Raw genomic sequence first — 17,951 nt, forward strand, 5'->3', positions numbered from 1 at the left:
GAGAGAGAGAGATAAGTCGCGATTTGTGGGGGGATAGAGTGGTGCTTGCTTGCTTGTCGGGCTGCTCGTCGTCGCCGTTGTCGAGTCGGAATCGTGCTCGTGTCGACGTCAGTGGAGTGTGTGGCTTACGGGAGTTGTTTGTGCGCCTATCGACAGCAACTCGACTCGCTTAGCCGCACCCGGCGGATTCCTCCAATTCCATATCGAGCCGTTCCCGATCCGATAGTCCTAGTCCAGCTGGTTCAGCCCTAGAATCTCATATACAATGCATGGAGTCGCAGTCTCACTCTAACAACGACAAGGCTCGTCACGGTCATGGTCACAGGTCACGCTCACCGCGGCATCAATCGGCGTCAGGCCAGCCTGCCAGCCAGCCTAGCTCCCCTCACTGTCCTTGCGCCCCGCGTCCGGGTTGGCAATCTTGAGTGGCGCCTTGTGCACCGTCTCGAACCGGGTCGAGCTGCGGTTGCTCGTAGGCGACGCGTTGGTCGGCGAGTCGAACAGGCTCGGCACGCCCCCGCCGCGCCGGTTGATCGACGCGACCACGTCCTTGACGGGGCGGCGCGGGTTCTTGCCCGAGGCGGGCGAGGCTGTAGGCGTGGCCTTGGGGGCAATGGGCGTCACTGCATTTCTCTTGGGGATGTTGAGCGGCTTGGTGGGCGACGGGATGGGCGAGCCGAGCGGGGGCGGCGACGCGACGCGGACCGCGGACGACGACGCGGTGCGGGCCATGGACGACGACGCGGGGGTCACGGGCAGCGGACGCCGTGTGGGCGTGCTCACTGGCGAGGCCACGAGCACCGAGGCAGTCGCGGTGCGGGAGGGCGTTGGTGAGGCGATGGCGCGCGGAGGCGTCGGCGAGGCCATCGTGCGCGCAGGCGTCGACGACGCCGACGCGACGCGCGGGGGCGTGGCGAAGACCGAGCTGGTAGAAGTCGCGCGTGGTGGAGTCGCGCGTGGTGGCGTGGCGAAGACCCGCGCGGCAGATACGACGCGCGCCGGTGGCGTGGTGGGGATGGGGGTGAGCGGGCGCGGCGTGGTGCTCTCCGAGGCCGACGCCTGGCGAACTGGGCTCGAGGGCGGGCTGGTCGCAGGAAGCACCTCGGTCGACGACGCCGACGTGTACACTGAGCCAAAGGTGTGTCCCGACAAACCCGAGCGCCCCGACCTCGGGGTGAGGTGCTCGGCCTCGGGGTGGAGCCACTCGTCGACCTCTTCCCAGTCCTCGACCTCGCGCACCTGTCTCGGCGGCGTGCGTGGGATCGAGCTGCGCGAGTTGCGGGAGATGCCCGAGTTGCGCGACGCCAGAGACTGCTGTGCCGTCGCGTAGGTGTTCCTCGAGTTGACCGACGACTGCGGCGTGCCCGTCTCGTCGATGATGACCTCAGCGCTGGCGTTGTCGGCGTGGTCACGCCGGATAACCAGGAGGTCCGTCATGCTGTGCGCCGTGCCGAGCGTGTTGATCGAGGCAAAGCTGTCGAGGCGGATTGAGCGCGGCGGCGAGAACAGGTCGACGGGGATGAAGTCGACCGGCGCCTCTTCGTCCTGGTGGCCACGGTCCGACGAGTCGCCCGTGAGCTGAAGAGGCCAGAGAGAGGGGCGAGGGGCGGGGTCGCGCATGTCTTCTTCGCGCACGGTGGGAGGGGGCGAAATGCCACTCAGGCGACGGGTAGCGTCCTTGATTCCGCCAGAGAGGCGGCGCAGGAGGTCGCTCGACCTCGACGTGTCGGAAGGTGGCGTGAGGACAGGAAGTGGTTGGAAAGAAGTAGACGCCGCTGTCACTGGGGGTGAGGTCGTCACGGAAGGCGTAATGATCGACACGCTCGAAGCGGACACGAGGCGCGCGTGGCTGATGACCGCCTCTTCTGTCAGGTCCATCGACGAGGTCATCGACTTTGGCGTCATCCACGACTGCTCTGAGGTTCTGCGATCCGATGTTGGGGCGAGGTACGAGCCCGCGTCGAGCGATGCGCGACCGCGGTCCGTGAGCAGTGAAGCAGTCTCGAGGCTCTGGCGACCTGGTGGGGACAATGGTGAAGAACGGAGGTGGGTTGGTGGCGTCGCGGAGAGGTCGAGTGAGCGGCGGTAAGACTTGGACACGAGTGAGCCCATGTCGCCCGCGAGAGGGGTAGCGGCGCCCGGGGCGAAGTCGGGCAGACGGTACCTCGACACACTGGTGCGGGGAGCCAGCAGGTGCTCGAGGGTGGACTGCGCCTTCGCCTGGTCGGTAAACGGATCGTCGTTGAGGATCACGCTAGGGTACGGGTACACTGGGGACGAAGGGGGGCCGCCACGCAGCGACTCGACGGGGGTTGGCACCGGGCCATGGGTCATCGGCGACGTGGGCGGCGAGACGACGCGGCTGCCATTGAGGCTGAGGAGACTGGCTGCAGGGTGCCACTCGTCGACGGACGATCCGCGGTCGATCGCGCGATCGGATATGCCAGCCCACGGGTCGCGCTGCACGGGCACATCCTCGTGTCTGAGCATTGGGAGGCGGCGGGAGCGCGCCGAGTCGGTCGCGACCATCGGCGTGAGCGGGGGCAGGTCCTCGAATTCCTCGGCTTCCATGACGTTGGGGGTCGAGCCGACGAGCATGATGCCGGTGCCGACGCGCCTCGTCGAGTGGCGGGAAAGGCCGCGTGAGGGGCGGCCGGTCGGTAAGCGCGCGTATGCGTCGGCCTCTGGCCCGCCCGACACCTTGCGGATCGCGGTGGCCACGCGGCTAACGCCCACGCCGAGCGCCTCCATCGCGCTGCGCTTGGGGACGACCCACGGGTCGTCGTCGTCGGTCAACAGCCCCCGGCTCGTGGGCAGAATAGGGAGGTCCTTCTCCTCTGACCGCTCTGTCGACGAGTATCGGTGCCGCTTGCGGAAGCAGCAGAGCCAGATGCACACGGCGAGGATCGCGAGCCCGATAATGGTCATACTGGTCGCCAGTGCCGCCACCTGCATCGAACTGAGGCCGCTCCTCTGGGCCACTGGAGGGGGTGTCGACGTTCCCGTTACCGCGGGCACACTATCACCACTAACACCGTTTGCCGTCACACCGCCACCTGCGGTCGTTAGCCACATTGATGTCAGAGTTGCCTGGCCGTCGCTCCCGCCAGCGGCGGGAGCCACGCCCATCGGTAGACCGCCGGCGGCCCCAGAGGAGCCGCCGTTCGTCATACCTTGGCTACTTGGGTTGTCCGGGGTCGACGGCGGGGTGTTCGAGGTGACGGGGGTTGCCGAGGGCGGGGTTGCGGCCGTACCGGAGCCAGAGCCGTTCGAGGCGGGGTTCACCTGGATGATGTCGACACCGGGGCTGGAGGGGGCTGGGTAGCCTGGGCAGGTGAGCACCTGATGTAAAGGTGGACACCTACCTCCGTAGATGACAACTTGGCCATTTCCACCGTCAGCTGCTGTGTGGTCAAATCGGGGGGACGGGCCTGAGAGTCAGCTCTGAGGGTAGCAGGCACAAGCCTTGCGTCGAGATGACTTGGGTCCACTGAGCGCCCCCAGCGAGGTCGAGCACCCAGCCGTCCTGGTATGCCGTTTGGGTTGTTGCATCGGCACCTCCAAACACAAACACCTCGCTTCTGCTGATGACCGTAGCGCTGGCTCCGCGACGGCCGGGAGGAGCGGGACCACTGAGCGAAACCGTCACCCAGGTGGCTGTGGCGTTGGTCGTGTCGAGGGTGAACACAGAAGACAGGGGTTGGAGTGTTGGCATTCCCGATTGCGTATCAATGTACGCTCCTCCGAGAACCACAAGGAGGCCACTGGGTAAGAGCACCGACATGTGGTGGAAGAGTGCGACGGGCAGATCTGGGAGGGGGCGAAAGGTGTTCGTGGCAGGGTCAAACAGGTACGCCGCTGCAAAGGGCGCGCCGGCGCCGTCGGTGCTTTGGCCGCCAGTGATGTACACCATCCCGCCAGTGTTGTATGCCGCGCATGAGAGGTGCTGGCGGCGGGAGGGCTGAGAGCCCCAACCGCTCGGCTGGTGGACCAGGGCGACCAGGGCGACCGAGCTGTTCCGCGTCTTCAGCGTGACGATCCATGCCGAGTCGTCCGCGCCAACGGCCGAGTTGAATGACCCCGCCCCGCCAAATGCGAGAAGCGTCCACGTCGAGGTCTCTTGATCGAAGGTCGTCGGCGCAACGCATCCCCACGCGTAGTCGGGAGCAGAGGAGGGAGTCGTGACAGTGGAGAGCGGTGGGGAGTCGGCAGGGAAGCCGCCGTTGAGGGGGAGGATGACCGCCACGGCCGTGTTCGGCGCCGAGGTGTAAGTGAACCCCGGGGTGTCCACCTTCCCGCCCTGTATGTAGAGCGTGGACGTGTTGCCGAGGAGGAAGGCGCTCTGGCCCCAGCTGGGGGTTAGCTGTGCCGAGCGAGTCCGACGTACCCTGCTGCTGCGCTGGCTAGGTGCGCGCCGGCCACGAGGGCTGCAATGAGCCTCATGGTGGGAGGTTGGAGTTGATGCACAGAAGAGGGTGTGCTCTTGGTCTGGGTTGAGTGAACTTAGCTTGTAGGTTGCGTTACAGTGTTCTCTGCCGAGGCTGAGAGGAAGAGTGAAGAGTCAAAGGACGAGTCCACTCGCGCCTGATTTCTCTTGTTCATCAGTGTTTGTCTCGTCGTCGACTGTGACCCCGTGCATGCGTGGGTGCGTGAGACGTCGTCGTCATTCAACATGAGCTTGTGCGCACGGGCCATCAATTCGACGACGCCAACGGCGCACAGATCCACACAGATCCACTACTACTTCGACATTGTCGGGTTTCAATCTGCAACAACATTGTGCCACTTGCGTGTGTCTGGGTTCAGGGTCCAACAAGGCACGGCCGACAGAATCGGGTTTTGTGCAGGACTACGACCGACCACCCAGGGATTCGCCACAGGCCCTCCACCCTGGAGATATCGTCGGCGAATTGACTGTCAGAGGAGAAAGAATTTGCTCCCGCCGTCGTTTGGGCGTCGGCGGCTGGCCTGCCAGTGGCTCCTGGCTGGCGGTCGCCTGCCTGCTGGCACTGGGAGGGCTGCCGAGCGCCCTCGCTGCACTGGGATCCTGCGCATTGCGTACGGCGACACGAGTGTTGAAAGTGTCCCTCCTCTTGTTCGGTAGACTGCAAGACTAAAAAAGGTGAGCCATACCCACGGACCACTGCGTACGGCGACGACGGGACACGACGGCAGCGACGACATCCGACCCCGACAGCGACCGGCGCGATGCGAAATTCGGCGGAGACGACACCTCGAAAGATTTGAAGGGCGCACGGCGGAGCGGGGATGATGGGGACGTGGGGAGCGAGACGACCGGACGATGGGGACCGCGGGCGTACCGTCGCGCGCGGCGGGTCTGCGTGCGTTGGGCAGCAGCTGCCGACTCGCGGACGGCCCAGCAACCTCGAAATCCAGCGACTCGGCTGCACTCTCAATTATCGACTGTCACCTCCGACCCGCACGCAGTGGTCTTGCATCCTCCCTCATCTCCCGGAACCCAGCTAACTCGCAGAAGATGGGTATCGACATCAAGCGCCACCACGTCAAGAAGGGCGCTCGCCAGGCCCCCAAGTCGGAGGACCCCTACCTCCTCCTCCTTGTGAAGCTTTACCGCTTCCTTGCGCGCCGTACCGACTCGCGCTTCAACAAGGTCGTCCTCCGCCGCCTCTTCATGAGCAAGGTTAGTAGATTCAGCGAAGCCTGTTGCCAGGGGGTCACCTGGCGACGCTCGTGTGCACTCTACAAATCTGCAGCACCTAACCCCAACCCCAGATCAACCGCCCTCCTATCTCGATCTCGCGCATTGTTAAGGAGACCCGTGGCTCGAACGCCGACAACTCGAAGACCATTGTCGTTGTCGGCTCGGTCCTCGACGACGAGCGCTTCGCCACTGTCCCCAAGCTCTCGATCGCCGCCCTCCGCTTCACCAACTCTGTCCGTGCCCGCATTGTCGCCGCCGGCGGTGAGGCCATCACCCTCGACCAGCTCGCCCTCCGCGCCCCCACCGGCTCCAACACTGTCCTCCTCCGTGGAAAGCGCAACGTCCGCGAGGCCGTCGCCCACTTCGGTGGCCCCCTCAAGGGCGGCAAGCCCTACATCGAGTCCAAGGGCCGCAAGTTCGAGGCTGCTCGTGGTCGCAGGGCGTCGCGCGGCTTCAAGATCAAGTCGTCCCACAAGTAAGCGTCTGCTGGGAGGTAGAGCAGGGCTTGTGGTTGCTGGGTTCACCACCGTGGTCTGGCATGTGGCGTTCCTACACATTGGGATGCACGATTTCTCACACTGTCTGTTGTGTGTATGCTTGGGTTAGGGGTGGTGCGGCTGGAGAATTTGCGCCAGGGAGCCTGAAGACCTGGCACTGACATCTACTGACTGGTGTGCACAACGGGTACTGGGCACGACGATCGCGCTGGGGACGACATGGGTGTGTCGTTGCACTTGCAGCCAAGCGTCTGATGGCTCCCGAGCAACGAGTGAGACGTCCTCGACCACATCACCCTTCAACTGCCAGGACAAGAGTCTCTCGGCGTCGCAGTTCCGTTCACACCGACCTCCCACTGCTCCCAATGCCGCCTCCCAATGCGCGGCCACCAAGCAGATGCATTGCATTCATAATTCACAACGATGATCAATCTACGTTCTACACGCGGGCGCCACCAGAGTCGCATCTCGCCACACCGCTGGCCCAGCAGCAGCCTACTTGCCCTGCGCGTCGAGCGCCTTCTTGATCGCCTCGATGAGCGCGCGGACGTCCTCGGCCTGGGCGTTGACGTGCGCGGCGCCAGCCTTGGCCTCTTCGCGGCCGACCTTGCGCTCGGCCTTTGCCTCGGCCTCGCGGTCCTTGGCCTTGAGGTTGTCGACCTTGCCCTGGGCCGCGTGCTCCTTCTTGGCGTCCTTGGTCTGGAGCTTGTCGAGCTTCTCACGCGCGCTGTCGGCCACAGCGTCGGCCTTGGCGGCCAGCTTCTCGGCGTGCGTCGCGTTCGCGGCGTCGTTGTCGGCGAACACGTCCTCGCGGCCGCCGCGCGCCCACCCGGTGAGCAGGAAGACGACGCCGAGCGTGCCGGCCAGCCACAGCGCGCCGCGCTTCTCGTCCGAGCTCAGCGGCTCGGTGCTGGCGACATACTTGGTGTCCTCGGCCTTGGCTGCCGGCGGCAGGTTGATGACGGGGATGGGGACGCCCACCGACCGCAGAGAGATCATGGGGTGCGCGACGACCTGCTCGACCGACTTGGACACCAAGTGCGACAGGTCGTGGAACTCGGCCGCGTACGAGTCGGACACGCGCGAGCCCGAGCCGTGTACTGGCCCGCCGCCGATATGTGTCGACGCCGAGGCGACGGTCATGACGCGGGGGCCGGACGAGCTGGGGACCGAGCCACCGCGGGATGATGACGAACCGCGGCCCGAGTAGCTGCCGATTAGGGGCTGCAGTGTCAGGTTGGGCTCGGGGCAGCTGACTCACAATGGGAGTTTCCCGCTCCTCCTCAGGCTTGGTCGTGGGGAACTTGATGTCGAGGAGGTTGGGCGAGGTGCGCTTCTTGATCGGCAGGCCAGGCGCCGTGGTCAGCACCTCGGGGGTGACGGCGTGGGCTTCCAATGGCGCCTCGGAGCGCGACGTCTCGACTGCGGGGCCGGTAGACGACACTGCCTCGTCGTCGGCGGGCTTGCTCGTCGCATCGCCGCGGAACGCAGCCGGGGGTGTCGTGGACAGCGGGCGCTGGCCCTTGGCGGCCTTGGCTGCCTTGGAGAGCGGCGGCACGGGAGGCAGGAAGGCGGACGCGTCGGCGGACTCGAGGCGAGTGATCAATAGGGCCCTGGGACGTCAGCGATGCACGTGTGATCCGGGGGGCGTGGGGGACACCGGTAGCAGCGCTGATTGCTCCGTCCGGCCCTAGCACCCAACTCCACGACTCACTTCTTGCCCTGCTGGCTGAGGCCGCGGCGCTTGAGCTCGGCGCGGAGCGTGACGACCGTCTCGTTCTTCCAGCTGCGCTGCGTGCCGAGGAGGACGGCGGAGGCGAGGCTGGCCGACTGCTGCTGCGCGGGGTGGGCGCTGATGGTCGCCTTTGCTGCCGACGCCGTGGGGGTAGTGAGGCGCTGCGGCGTCGTCGGCGCGCTCTTGGGGCCGGTGTGGATAGCGTGGGACTGGGCAGCCTGCGCTTGGGCTCGGGCGCGCAGGGCGCCGGCGGACAGTCGGCGCCGCAACATGCTTCTGCGGAGGGTGGTGGAGAGTATGGTGGCGAGTGAGGGAGTCCGGTCGTTCCAGTTACCTGGCCGGTGTTTGTCGAGTGTGAGAGTTAAATGAGAGGTGTATGACGCCCGTTGTGGAGATGTCGCGTCGGATGGGACGGGCAGTTGCAGTGAGCAGTGACAGTGGCAGTCGGCAGCAGTCGGGTGTAGGAGGTGTTGTGCGTCTGTGCGTCCGGCGCCGTGCCTGATGGCGTCAAATCTTCCGCCGCCCGCCCCACACGAAACGCCCCCGCGCGTGGCAGCCACGTGTAGCCAGGCACGGGATCAGCCTCTTGCGTGACACTGCGCCGCCGAGCCCACAGTGCACAGTCTACGGCAATTTCGGGCACCCGACGACGTGTTGGATCGATTCCAGCGACTCAACTCCACTCCACTCGTCCGACATCATGTCCAAGCCGGCGCAGCTCAAGCCCGCGCCCGGCCCCGCACGCCGGGATGCGCGCCGCGCATTCTACACTGCGATCCGGCCCATCTCGCTCCTCCTGCACCAGGTCCACGCGCTCATGACGACGTTCCTGCTCGCGGTGATCGCCCTCGGGCCCATGCCGCGGCACGTCGGCTTCGTGATGGACGGGAATAGGCGGTACGCGCGGAGTCATGGGCAGCGGGTCGCCAAGGGGCACCAGCGGGGGAGTGAGAGCCTGAAGCGGGTGAGTCGGCAGCGAGCACGGCGAGCGCAGCGAGCCAGGACGACGGCGAGCGCACCGCCTTCCTCTACGCGCCCGCCCCCACTGACACACCCAGACGCTCACCATCTGCCTGCGCCTCCGCATCCCCGTCATCTCGGTGTACGCATTCGCTATCGACAACTTCAACCGGAGCCAGGAGGAGATCGACGCGCTCATGGACCTGGTGTGGGTCGAGCTCAAGGAGCTGAGCCGGGAGGGGTGAGTGGGGGTTGGGCGTGCAGGCGGGAGGCGGGACGCCGTGCCACGACCCGATGTTCACCGCTGACTCCCCAGCGGCTTTCTCGACCGGCACGGCGTGCGCCTGCGCTGCATCGGGCGCCTGGACCTGCTCAAGCCCGAGATGGAGGCTGCGCTGCGCGAGATGGAGGCGGACACGGCGGGGAATAAGCGGTGGGTGGGGCGAGGGCGTCATCGCAGAGGTGTCACCGGGAGGCGGGCGGTGACAGCCGCGCACGGGCCACTGACGTCGCAGCGGCGTGTTGAACGTGTGCGGGCCGTACGCGAGCCGCGACGAGATGACGGCGGCGGTGCGAGACACGGTCGCGGCGGTCGCGGAGGGGGGGCAGTCGCCCGAGTGAGTCGACCGGTGCTGCAGCCCGTAACCCAGCTCACGCCAGCAGCAAAATCACATCCCAGACCGTCTTCTCCAAGCTCCAGACCGTCGCGTCGGCCGCGTCAGTCGACAACGGCCACGGCCCGCTCGACATCTTCATCCGGACGTCGGGCGTCAAGCGGCTCTCGGATTTCATGATGTGGCAGGCGGATGAGGACACGCAGATCCACTTTGTCAAGACGTACTGGCCCGACTTTGGGCTGACGGATCTGTTGCCGATTCTGCTGGGGTGGCAGCAGAAGGTGTGGCTGGGGCGGGGGCGGGGGGTGTGAGGGCACGGGGTTCAGCGTGTGCACAGGGGCCGCGACGGCTAGTAGACTGTATCATAGTGTACGAGGGGTGATGCATGATGGTGGTACAGTGGGTGTGGTGGCGCCGCGTCGCGTCGACACGTCCGCTATCTAATGTCTCTCTGCTCGGTCAGCGCCACCCAACACGCCGCAACTCACAATCGCAGCTCCCGTCCTTCGGCCCCGTCTTCCACCGCGCGTCCAACGACCCCCAATCGCACTTAAACTCGTCCTTCCCCAGCTTCCGATTGACCTCATTATGCCGCTCACAAAGCCAGCGGCTGAGGCTCTCGCGACTACTCACGACCGGCGGGGCGGCAGCCACCGCGCGCCCAAAGTCGTCGGCGCACCATCCGCAAGGGTACAGCGCCGGCAAGGAGGCGAGGAGCGCGCGCATGTGCCCCTGCTGCGTGGGGGTCGGGGAGGCGGGGTAGTACGCCGCCGTGGTGTGCAGGAAGGCCCAGGTCGCGCGGCCTAGCTCTGCCGTGTCGGGCGGGCAGTTGGTGCGGTCGGGCACTGCCGCTGCTGCTGCCGCCGTGGTGGCGACGGTCGCTGCGCCTGCGGCGGTCGCGGCTGGCGCCGCTCCCGCACCCGCGGGCTTCTTGCGCATCTTGATCTTGCCAAAGTCCTGCCACGTGTTGCACACCTTGCACACCTTGCCGTTCTCGTCGAGGATGAGCCCGGGGGGGAGGTGCGGGTGGGTCTCTTTGGTCGTGCGGCGGGGCTCGGTGCCGGGGGTGCCGGCGGGGGGGGACATGGCGCGTGGTAGACGAGGGGGGCGAGGTGGTGGACGAAGGCGACGCGGTGGTCAACGAGGGTACCCGGCCGAGGTTTATAACGACTCAAGAGCGTCAACATTTCGGCCATCGATGATTCATCAGCGCGGCCACTCGGCAACCAGCGGCCCCGCGCCGGAATTGCTCCCGCCGGCCTGGGTGTGGCGCCACCTCGGGTTCGGAGGGCTCGACGGCACACTACACACTGCAGTGCGCGGCGGGCGTGACGTGCATGCGCGGGGTGAAGCCATGGTCGGTGGCTGCGGGGACGGGGAGTGGAATTATGTGCCCGAGAGAGTGGGACACCCCGGCCCGCGCGTGCCCGCCCGCTAAGACCCCCCCTCGTGCTCCGTCGCCTCCTGTCCCGGCCATGTACGACGCGTTTGCCCCGGGGCAGCGCGTCTCTGGTGGTGGGGGAGGAGTGGAGTGGGTTGAGCGGCTTGGGGCGTGGTGCTTTTGGCTGCTAGAGCGCCGTGGACACGCCCTGCTCTTTCTCCTCGGCTCCCGTCTGGCAGAAACGACTCGGTATCGTCAGTACACTTGCTCAATGTTGCAGCTGGCTGTTTGGCATCGTGTATGTGCATTTTTTGGGGTTTTATCAACTATCAACTATTGAACTGTTTGGGTTTGCTTTTGCTGGCATCTATGGACGGTTCAGGGCGTGTCTTCATGCCTCATCAGCCTTCCTCCAAGTCTTCTTATCCGATGTCTTCCTTCCACGTCTTCGCTTCACCACGTCTTCCATTCCACCTGGCGGCTTCCCTTCCACCTCGCGTCTTTCCCAGGCCGCGTTTAACTCTACATGGCTGCATCTATCCTACAACACGCCTACCCCACCCGCTGCATCTTGTCCATGCCCCCGCCGTGCTCCTCGGCCTGGCGCTTGAACCCGCCGCCGCCACCACCGCGCCCGCGGAACCCGCCCCGGCCGCGGAAGCCAAACCCACCGCGGTTGAACCCGCCGCGGTGGCCGCCGCGCCCGTGGTGCGGCTGCTGGTGCTGGTGCGGCATCATCTGCCCCGGACCCGGCACGGGCCCGAGCTGGCCGTTGCCGTTGTGCTGCCCCGGCATGCCGCCGCCGCCCATCATCATCGGGTTGGCCATGACGTTGCCCATGCCCATGCCGTTGACGCCGGCGCCGGCGCCCATCGCGTTCATCGCGCCCGCCATGCCGCCAAAGATCATGCCCTGCGCCGCCAGCATCTGCATCTGGATCAGGTTGGCGTTCGTGATCTTGATGTGCGCCTGCAGCTGCGCCTTGAGCGGCGGTGGCACCAGCGGGTTGCGCAGCGACATCATCATCTGGCGTGGGTCAGCATGGCTCAAGGGCTGGCCTAAGCCGTCACTCACCGCCTGCAGGTACTCCTGCATCGTGTTCATGTCGGGTAACGGGCCCGAGAACGGGTTCTTGCCGCTCACGTCGCCCTTGTCGTCGCCAGCCGCCTCATCCTCGTTCTGAACATCAGCCACAGCCAACCGGCACACCCCATCCCACTCACCTCTTCCTCTCCCGCCTCCTTCTTGTTCTTCTCCAGCTCGCCAGACACGTAGTTCTTGACGCGCTCGCGCAGCTCCTCGTCCGGCTGCAGCTTGTCCAAGCTCGCAACCTTGCTCTCGCAGGCCGGGCACTCAAAGTCGTGCTCGAGCAGGTGCGTCGAGATGCACTCCTCGCAGAAGGCAGCGTTGCAGCACGGCACACGCACAGCCTCCCACACGAGCTTCTTGCACAGCGGGCATGTGAGCTCGCTGTCGAGCGGCTCCTGATCGCGGACATCGGCACCCGTCAGGGCACGCGGTTTGGTCGCCGCCTGCTTCTGCCACGCGCGCTGGTCGGCCACGGCGCGCACAAAGCCTCCGTCGGCAGTGAGCATTGCACCGCCCGAAGACCCCTCGCCTGTTGTTGGCGTCTCGACCGTCTTGAGGAACATGCGCGGGATACCAGTCACACGGACGTAGCGCTTGCCTTGCGCCTGTGGGTCGTTGTTGTCGGGGCAGTTTTGGATCCAGTGGCCCTTCTGTCCACACTTGTAACAGATGTAGCCGACTGGTGGCTCCTTGTCTGGCGCGACGGAGAAGTCAAACTTGGGAGGTCCGCCGCCTGGGCCTGCTGGCTTGATGGGCCGCCTGTTGCCGGGGTTGAAGCGCGTCTGTGTCGACATGTCCATCTGCATCTCCTCCCACGTCTCGTCCTGCTGCTTGAGCATGGCCTTGATGCGTGCATCTTCGTCGGCATCGCCGGTCGTGACTGCGACGGCGGGCTGGGCCTAGCGGTGTTAGCTTCACGCCAGGTAACTCCACATCCAAACCTACCGCCTTGTCCTCCTTGCCATCAAATCGCCGGCTCAAGCTTCCAAACGTGCCGGCCGCGCCACGCGCGCCGCGGTTCAACAGCCTGTCCTTCATCGCCTCGCGCGCATGCGCCTCGATACGGTGCTCGCCCGTGAGCGACGAGGCCGCGTCGGTGCCGACAATGTAGTTCTGGGCCGTGCCGCGGCCCTTCATGATGGCCGGGCGGCGGCGGACGACGAGCGACGACGAGCGGGGAATCTGGTGGTCATCGTTCTTGAGTTCTGCGGGTCAGTACGGGTCCACGTCGTCGCCACCCACCCTCTCCGTTCTCGAGCACGACCAGGTCAAAGTCCTTGCCGTTGCCCAGGTTGTTGCCCAGCATCACCTGGCGCTTGAAGTCAAACACCGAGATGTGCGTGCCGTCAAACTTTGCGCGCGACTCATCGCGGCCCGCGCCCCAGCGGTAGAAGACTGTTGACATGGTGGTGGGTGTGTCTCAAGGCTATGTCACAAGCTGGGTCTCGCGAGAGTCTGACAAAGGCCAGCCGTCGAGGCTGCGCTGGGGCTTTTGGCTCTGGGTCGGGGGCAAGGGAATCGGTAGGTATCACGAGCTGCGTCTCCAATGCTCTATCTGCCCCGGGTGTGCGGGGGGTTCAAGTGGGTATGGTATGATAAGATGAGATGAGGTGGGAGGTGTTCTTATCCGCATTGATTGTTCTTCAGGTGGTGGCGATGGCAAGACAGTGACGACCGGGCGGGAGTAGCCTTATCAAGTCCAGCCTGGATCCCACGTCATGCCCAAATCACGGAATCAATACCACGCGCAGTCCCATCACGTGTCAGGCACGGTGCGGAAGCAGCACCCTGAACCCGTACTTTAGCCTCAATGCTGCTGCTGCTGCGATTTTTGCCCCTCGTCGTCCTCATTTGTATTTTGTGGCGGCGCTGTCCCACACGGCCAGGGCCGCGACTGCTTATTTGTAAAGACATCTGTGCTGGGCAGGCGAGTGTAGCTGGCGCAGGTCTGTTCTTAGATGTGCCAGCGCGTGCTGGTTGGCCAGCGCTAGCCTCGCCAAGCAGCGCCCGACGCCAGCGAGCGATCTTCCAGCCCAGCTGACGGGTCGCAGGATGGTCCTGAGGAACGAGGGCGTTTGAGCGGGTTGATGCTGGCCGACACGTCAGACTGCCGCGGCGGTGTTTCGGCATGCGCTCATGCCTTCCTGAGCGAGCCCGTCCAGGGGGAGGGGAGGGTGTTTGTCGCCTCTTCTTCGACGACGACGACGTGTACGACGCGACGGGCGCTACTTTGGCACGGACGTGAAACTGCCTTGCTCTGTTACTTGCCACTGTCTCCAGTCAGATCCGGGGCACGGCACCGCCCAGCCATCGCTGCACGGCTTGGGCCGCGGGGTCGCCTCGCCCCGCAGCCTGGCCAGTACAAATCCTCGGCGCCTCGACGCCACTGACTCGGACTCGCATCGGGGCGCGTGCTTGGCGGAGCGAGGTGGGTGTCGGCCAACGCCGAGGGCAGGGGCTGGGGCGAGGAGCATGTTGCGCGTCCGAGCGAGCTGGCGAGCGAGCGAGGGCCAGCCAGGGTCAGCCTGGTGACACGACTTTGGTCATACTGAGGTCACTGAAATGAGCTTTGGGTGGGCCAGCAGCAACCACTCGCTGCGAGTTTGGGTCTGGGCGCGGCCAGCGCTTCCCTGAAACCAGCCGGTCGGCCGCCCTCCAACGGCCGTGGGTAGGCGGGCTGCGGCGCTCACGGCGGGCGGCGGCCAGGCGGCGCCGGTGCAAGCGCTCGCTCACGGGCCTGACATTGACGGCGGTGCCCTTACATTGGGGGCGGCTCGAGGCCAGTCAGTCAGTCTGCCAGCTGCCAGCACACAGGGTCGTCGAAAAACGAAAACCTGGCCATACGAATCATGTGCCTTTTTCCTTGTGCCGCCGCCTCCGCCGCCGCCGCCGCTGCTGCTGCTGCTGCTAGCTGCTGCTGCTGTCGCTCGTGGCCCGCGCAGGTGCTTGTGCTTGTTGGTTGTATTCCAGTTCCCCCTGCTCGTCCTCTGACGCTCTACCGCCCTTCTGCCCTTTTGCACCCTGCGCCGTCGCCCCCCATTCCACCTGCCCCCTTTTGCGACGACACACTCCACCCACCCAGGCCACCCAGGCCACCCCACCCAGACCACCACCCTAGACCACACCCACCCCTCTTCCTTTGGAGCTGCACACCGCTGCACACCGTCCTCCTCGTCCTCGTCTTCATCACACATACTTCATCTTTGCACCACCTCTCTACGCCCACAGACACGCCCCAGTCACTACTGCTACATCAAAACCACCACAAGCATTGTACCCGATCACGACAACGGCTCGCACCCCAACAACCTGTACCCACCCATCTGCGCCATTAACAAAGCTCCCCCACTCTAGGTGAGTGTGATGGACATGACAACCTCGCACCCAGCTAACCCCTCGCCAGCCAGTGCTCAAACCCAACTGCACCACCTCACTCACTCGCTCGCTCCAAACCACTCGCCCCCTCGCATGCCCACTCGCTCCACCAACACAACAGCCCCCACCATGTTCGACTCTGCGCCGGCCCGCTCCTCCCCCCACCGCAGCGCAAACCACAGCCCACAACTGTTCCACCCCAAGCCTGTCCCCTTTGCCCGGCCCGCCTTCACGTCGTCTTATTCTTCTCCGCTTCTGACATCTTCGGGGTCAGGCACTTCCCCACCCACGGCCGGCTCGTCGTCTGCTTCGTGCTCGCCATCGCCGCCCTCGCCACACATGAAGCCCACGCCCCTGAGTGGCAACAAGCACCGGCCAAAAATGCCAAAGAAGATGTCGTCGACCTCTGGCAAGCAGCAGCGCGTGCAGCTCTCGATCGAGGTCAAGGTCGAGCGGTCACGATGCGGCTTCCACAGCCTGTTTGTGCCCCTCGGACGCGCCCCGCCGCCCGCGCCGCCAACATCACCCGTGTTTGGCCAGAGCTCAAACCACCACCATCACCATGTCGCCAAGCCCGACCCTGCATGGCCGCACGACGCCAAATCGACGTGCGAAGAGCGCTGGGTCGAGGATGTCGGCATGGGCCAGCACACGATGGAGGTTGATTAATCTCGGTCCCCCCAAACTCGGTGTTCGGTGGTCGACTGGTTCCTCCCCCGAGCGTGTGCGTGCCTGCCTCGTCGCATGACTCCTCCCCAGCATTACGACTTGTCCCCCTCAACGGTGGTCACTCTGTTTCAATTTCAACATTTTGGGCTTAATCTCGTGTCTTCATTATCGCCAACAACGTCCATGGCTCGCAGTGTCACCGTCATATAGTAGCATGATTGCAGAAAAAAACAAACCACGCCGCAGGCGTTTGTAAGATAGATGGAAGGTTTGACAGGAAAGCCCGGAGGGTGGGAGCGGGAGCAAAAGCGCGGCGCGTCGTGCTGCAACTGGAATTGGGAGGGCCCTATTCGTCGTGGGTGGGAGGGGTTGCGTGATGCGTGCGGTGTGTGGGTAAAGCATGAGCGGGTCAGCGACGGAGCACGGAGAGGAGCAGCGAGCAGCAAGCAGCGAGCAGCGCCGCACGACTCGGGCAGAACAAGCCTCCCTCGGCTCCCGAGTTGTCGCAAAACCACGGCCAAAGCGCAATGGAACATTCGCTGGCCGCTTGGCCGAGGCAGCAACGCCAGCGTGCCGAGACTGCCGAGGCACGTCATGTCCGCCAGCGTGCCGGGACCGACGCGTCGGTGTCAGAGGCGCCAGAAGCCAACGAGTCAACAACCGCCCCGCGCCCAGAGCTTGCGATGCAATGCACACACGCGGCGTTGTTAGCGCCGTCGACGTCAGGCGTGGGTGGGCGCGGGGCGCAGCAAGCGGGCAAGAGTGGCGGGGTATAAAGGCAATGTGCGAGCAGCGAGCCCAGTGCTCCTCGTTCATACCGCCACTCGCCTCAACTTGTCCCAAGCAAGCCCCCCGCGGACCCTCCAATTCCGACCCCCCCTCCCCCCACCCCCCATGCACCTCGCCATCCTCGGCGCCTCCCGCGGCGTAAACTACCACACGCTGCTCGCGGCCCTCTCCGACCCGGCCATCACGCGCGTCTCCCTCCTCCTCCGGCGCGCGGACGCGCTCGACGCCGACGGCGTCGTCGGCCCCGCCGTGAAGAGCGGGCGCGTGCGTGTCGTCGCCGGTGACGCCACGCGCGAGGAGGACGTGGCTGCGCTGCTGGAAGAAACCCCCGACGTGGTCGTCACTTCCATCGGTGGGCCGGGCCTGATTGACCACCCGACTGACCCGAACCAGGCGGCGTGCCCCGCCTCACGCTCCGCGGCATCGTGCTCGACCAGCCGAGCGTGTGCACGCGCGCCGCCGTGGCCCTGCTGCGCGCCCTCGCGCGCCTCGGCGCCACGCCCCGCCTCGTGGCCATCAGCTCCATGGGTATCGGGGACAACCACGGCGCCATGCCCCTCGCCCTGCGCGTGAGTGTCTCCACCTGCCGGGCTGACCGCAGATCCTCTACCCCTGGCTCTTGGACACGCCGCACCAGGACAAAGAGGGGCTCGAGTACCTCGTCCGCCGGGCGGCGCGCGGGCTCCCGACGCCGGACGCCGTGCCGCCTGTCGTGGCCGAGCCGGCGGCGGTGCGGGAGGACTTCCTCCCCGAGGTGGTTGTGGTGCGGCCCGCGCTGCTGACCGACGGGAGCGGGGGGCACGCGGTCAAGGCCGCGGCCGATGCGTACACTTACTACGTTAGCCGCGCGGACGTCGGGCGCTTTGTGGCGACGCGCTGTCTGCAGGGCGAGGAGTGGGCCAACAAGGCGCCGGTGGTGGGGTACTAGTGGCCTACTAAGCCTTGGGCGATACTGAGCCGTAGCTTTATATAATGTGACTAGATTGCTGTGGCCGCTGTGGGTGAGCATACGATGCAGCGAGCGCGATTGCGATAAGGATACCTCGTGGCCGCCGCCGCCGCCGCCACACGCACGCCCCGTGTGCCAAATGAAACGCTGATTGTGGTGGGAGTGACCCCTGAACAGTGAAGCGCGACGCGCTGCGGCGTGCACTGC

The 17,951-nt window shown here is 65.6% G+C and overlaps 8 protein-coding genes across 8 annotated transcripts; 4 read left to right on the forward strand and 4 right to left on the reverse strand.

The window, feature by feature from the left end:
• Positions 1–375: 375 nt before the first annotated feature.
• Q8F55_000586 (uncharacterized protein) lies at positions 376–4,443 on the reverse strand (the record flags this gene model as incomplete). Its single annotated transcript, XM_069349237.1, has 5 exons — positions 376–3,056; positions 3,174–3,326; positions 3,366–3,431; positions 3,559–4,352; positions 4,388–4,443. 5 exons carry the CDS (start codon positions 4,441–4,443, stop codon positions 376–378), a joined length of 3,750 nt encoding a protein of 1,249 aa, XP_069212781.1.
• A 1,054-nt stretch (positions 4,444–5,497) lies between these two features.
• On the forward strand, positions 5,498–6,162 carry Q8F55_000587 (60S ribosomal protein eL18; the record flags this gene model as incomplete). The annotated part of the gene is made up of 2 exons (XM_069349238.1): positions 5,498–5,662; positions 5,755–6,162. 2 exons carry the CDS (start codon positions 5,498–5,500, stop codon positions 6,160–6,162), a joined length of 573 nt encoding a protein of 190 aa, XP_069212782.1.
• A 513-nt stretch (positions 6,163–6,675) lies between these two features.
• On the reverse strand, positions 6,676–8,187 carry Q8F55_000588 (uncharacterized protein; the record flags this gene model as incomplete). The annotated part of the gene is made up of 3 exons (XM_069349239.1): positions 6,676–7,404; positions 7,442–7,793; positions 7,895–8,187. The coding sequence occupies 3 exons, from the start codon at positions 8,185–8,187 to the stop codon at positions 6,676–6,678; spliced, it is 1,374 nt and encodes a 457-aa protein (XP_069212783.1).
• Positions 8,188–8,615: 428 nt separating this feature from the next.
• RER2 (cis-prenyltransferase) lies at positions 8,616–9,803 on the forward strand (the record flags this gene model as incomplete). Its single annotated transcript, XM_069349240.1, has 5 exons — positions 8,616–8,879; positions 8,974–9,116; positions 9,192–9,308; positions 9,391–9,492; positions 9,539–9,803. 5 exons carry the CDS (start codon positions 8,616–8,618, stop codon positions 9,801–9,803), a joined length of 891 nt encoding a protein of 296 aa, XP_069212784.1.
• A 125-nt stretch (positions 9,804–9,928) lies between these two features.
• On the reverse strand, positions 9,929–10,578 carry ERV1_1 (Flavin-linked sulfhydryl oxidase of the mitochondrial IMS; the record flags this gene model as incomplete). The annotated part of the gene is made up of 2 exons (XM_069349241.1): positions 9,929–9,943; positions 10,126–10,578. The coding sequence occupies 2 exons, from the start codon at positions 10,576–10,578 to the stop codon at positions 9,929–9,931; spliced, it is 468 nt and encodes a 155-aa protein (XP_069212785.1).
• An 847-nt stretch (positions 10,579–11,425) lies between these two features.
• Positions 11,426–13,367, reverse strand: MPE1 (the record flags this gene model as incomplete). The annotated part of the gene is made up of 5 exons (XM_069349242.1): positions 11,426–11,899; positions 11,948–12,052; positions 12,097–12,861; positions 12,908–13,167; positions 13,205–13,367. The coding sequence occupies 5 exons, from the start codon at positions 13,365–13,367 to the stop codon at positions 11,426–11,428; spliced, it is 1,767 nt and encodes a 588-aa protein (XP_069212786.1).
• A 2,309-nt stretch (positions 13,368–15,676) lies between these two features.
• Q8F55_000592 (uncharacterized protein) lies at positions 15,677–16,006 on the forward strand (the record flags this gene model as incomplete). Its single annotated transcript, XM_069349243.1, has 1 exon — positions 15,677–16,006. The coding sequence occupies one exon, from the start codon at positions 15,677–15,679 to the stop codon at positions 16,004–16,006; it is 330 nt and encodes a 109-aa protein (XP_069212787.1).
• An 894-nt stretch (positions 16,007–16,900) lies between these two features.
• Q8F55_000593 (uncharacterized protein) lies at positions 16,901–17,723 on the forward strand (the record flags this gene model as incomplete). The annotated part of the gene is made up of 3 exons (XM_069349244.1): positions 16,901–17,147; positions 17,189–17,364; positions 17,433–17,723. 3 exons carry the CDS (start codon positions 16,901–16,903, stop codon positions 17,721–17,723), a joined length of 714 nt encoding a protein of 237 aa, XP_069212788.1.
• Positions 17,724–17,951: the final 228 nt, after the last annotated feature.

The sequence above is a fragment of the Vanrija albida genome (assembly GCF_041260175.1).
Source record: "Vanrija albida strain AlHP1 chromosome Unknown contig_1, whole genome shotgun sequence".
Classification (NCBI taxonomy): Eukaryota; Fungi; Basidiomycota; class Tremellomycetes; order Trichosporonales; family Trichosporonaceae; genus Vanrija; species Vanrija albida.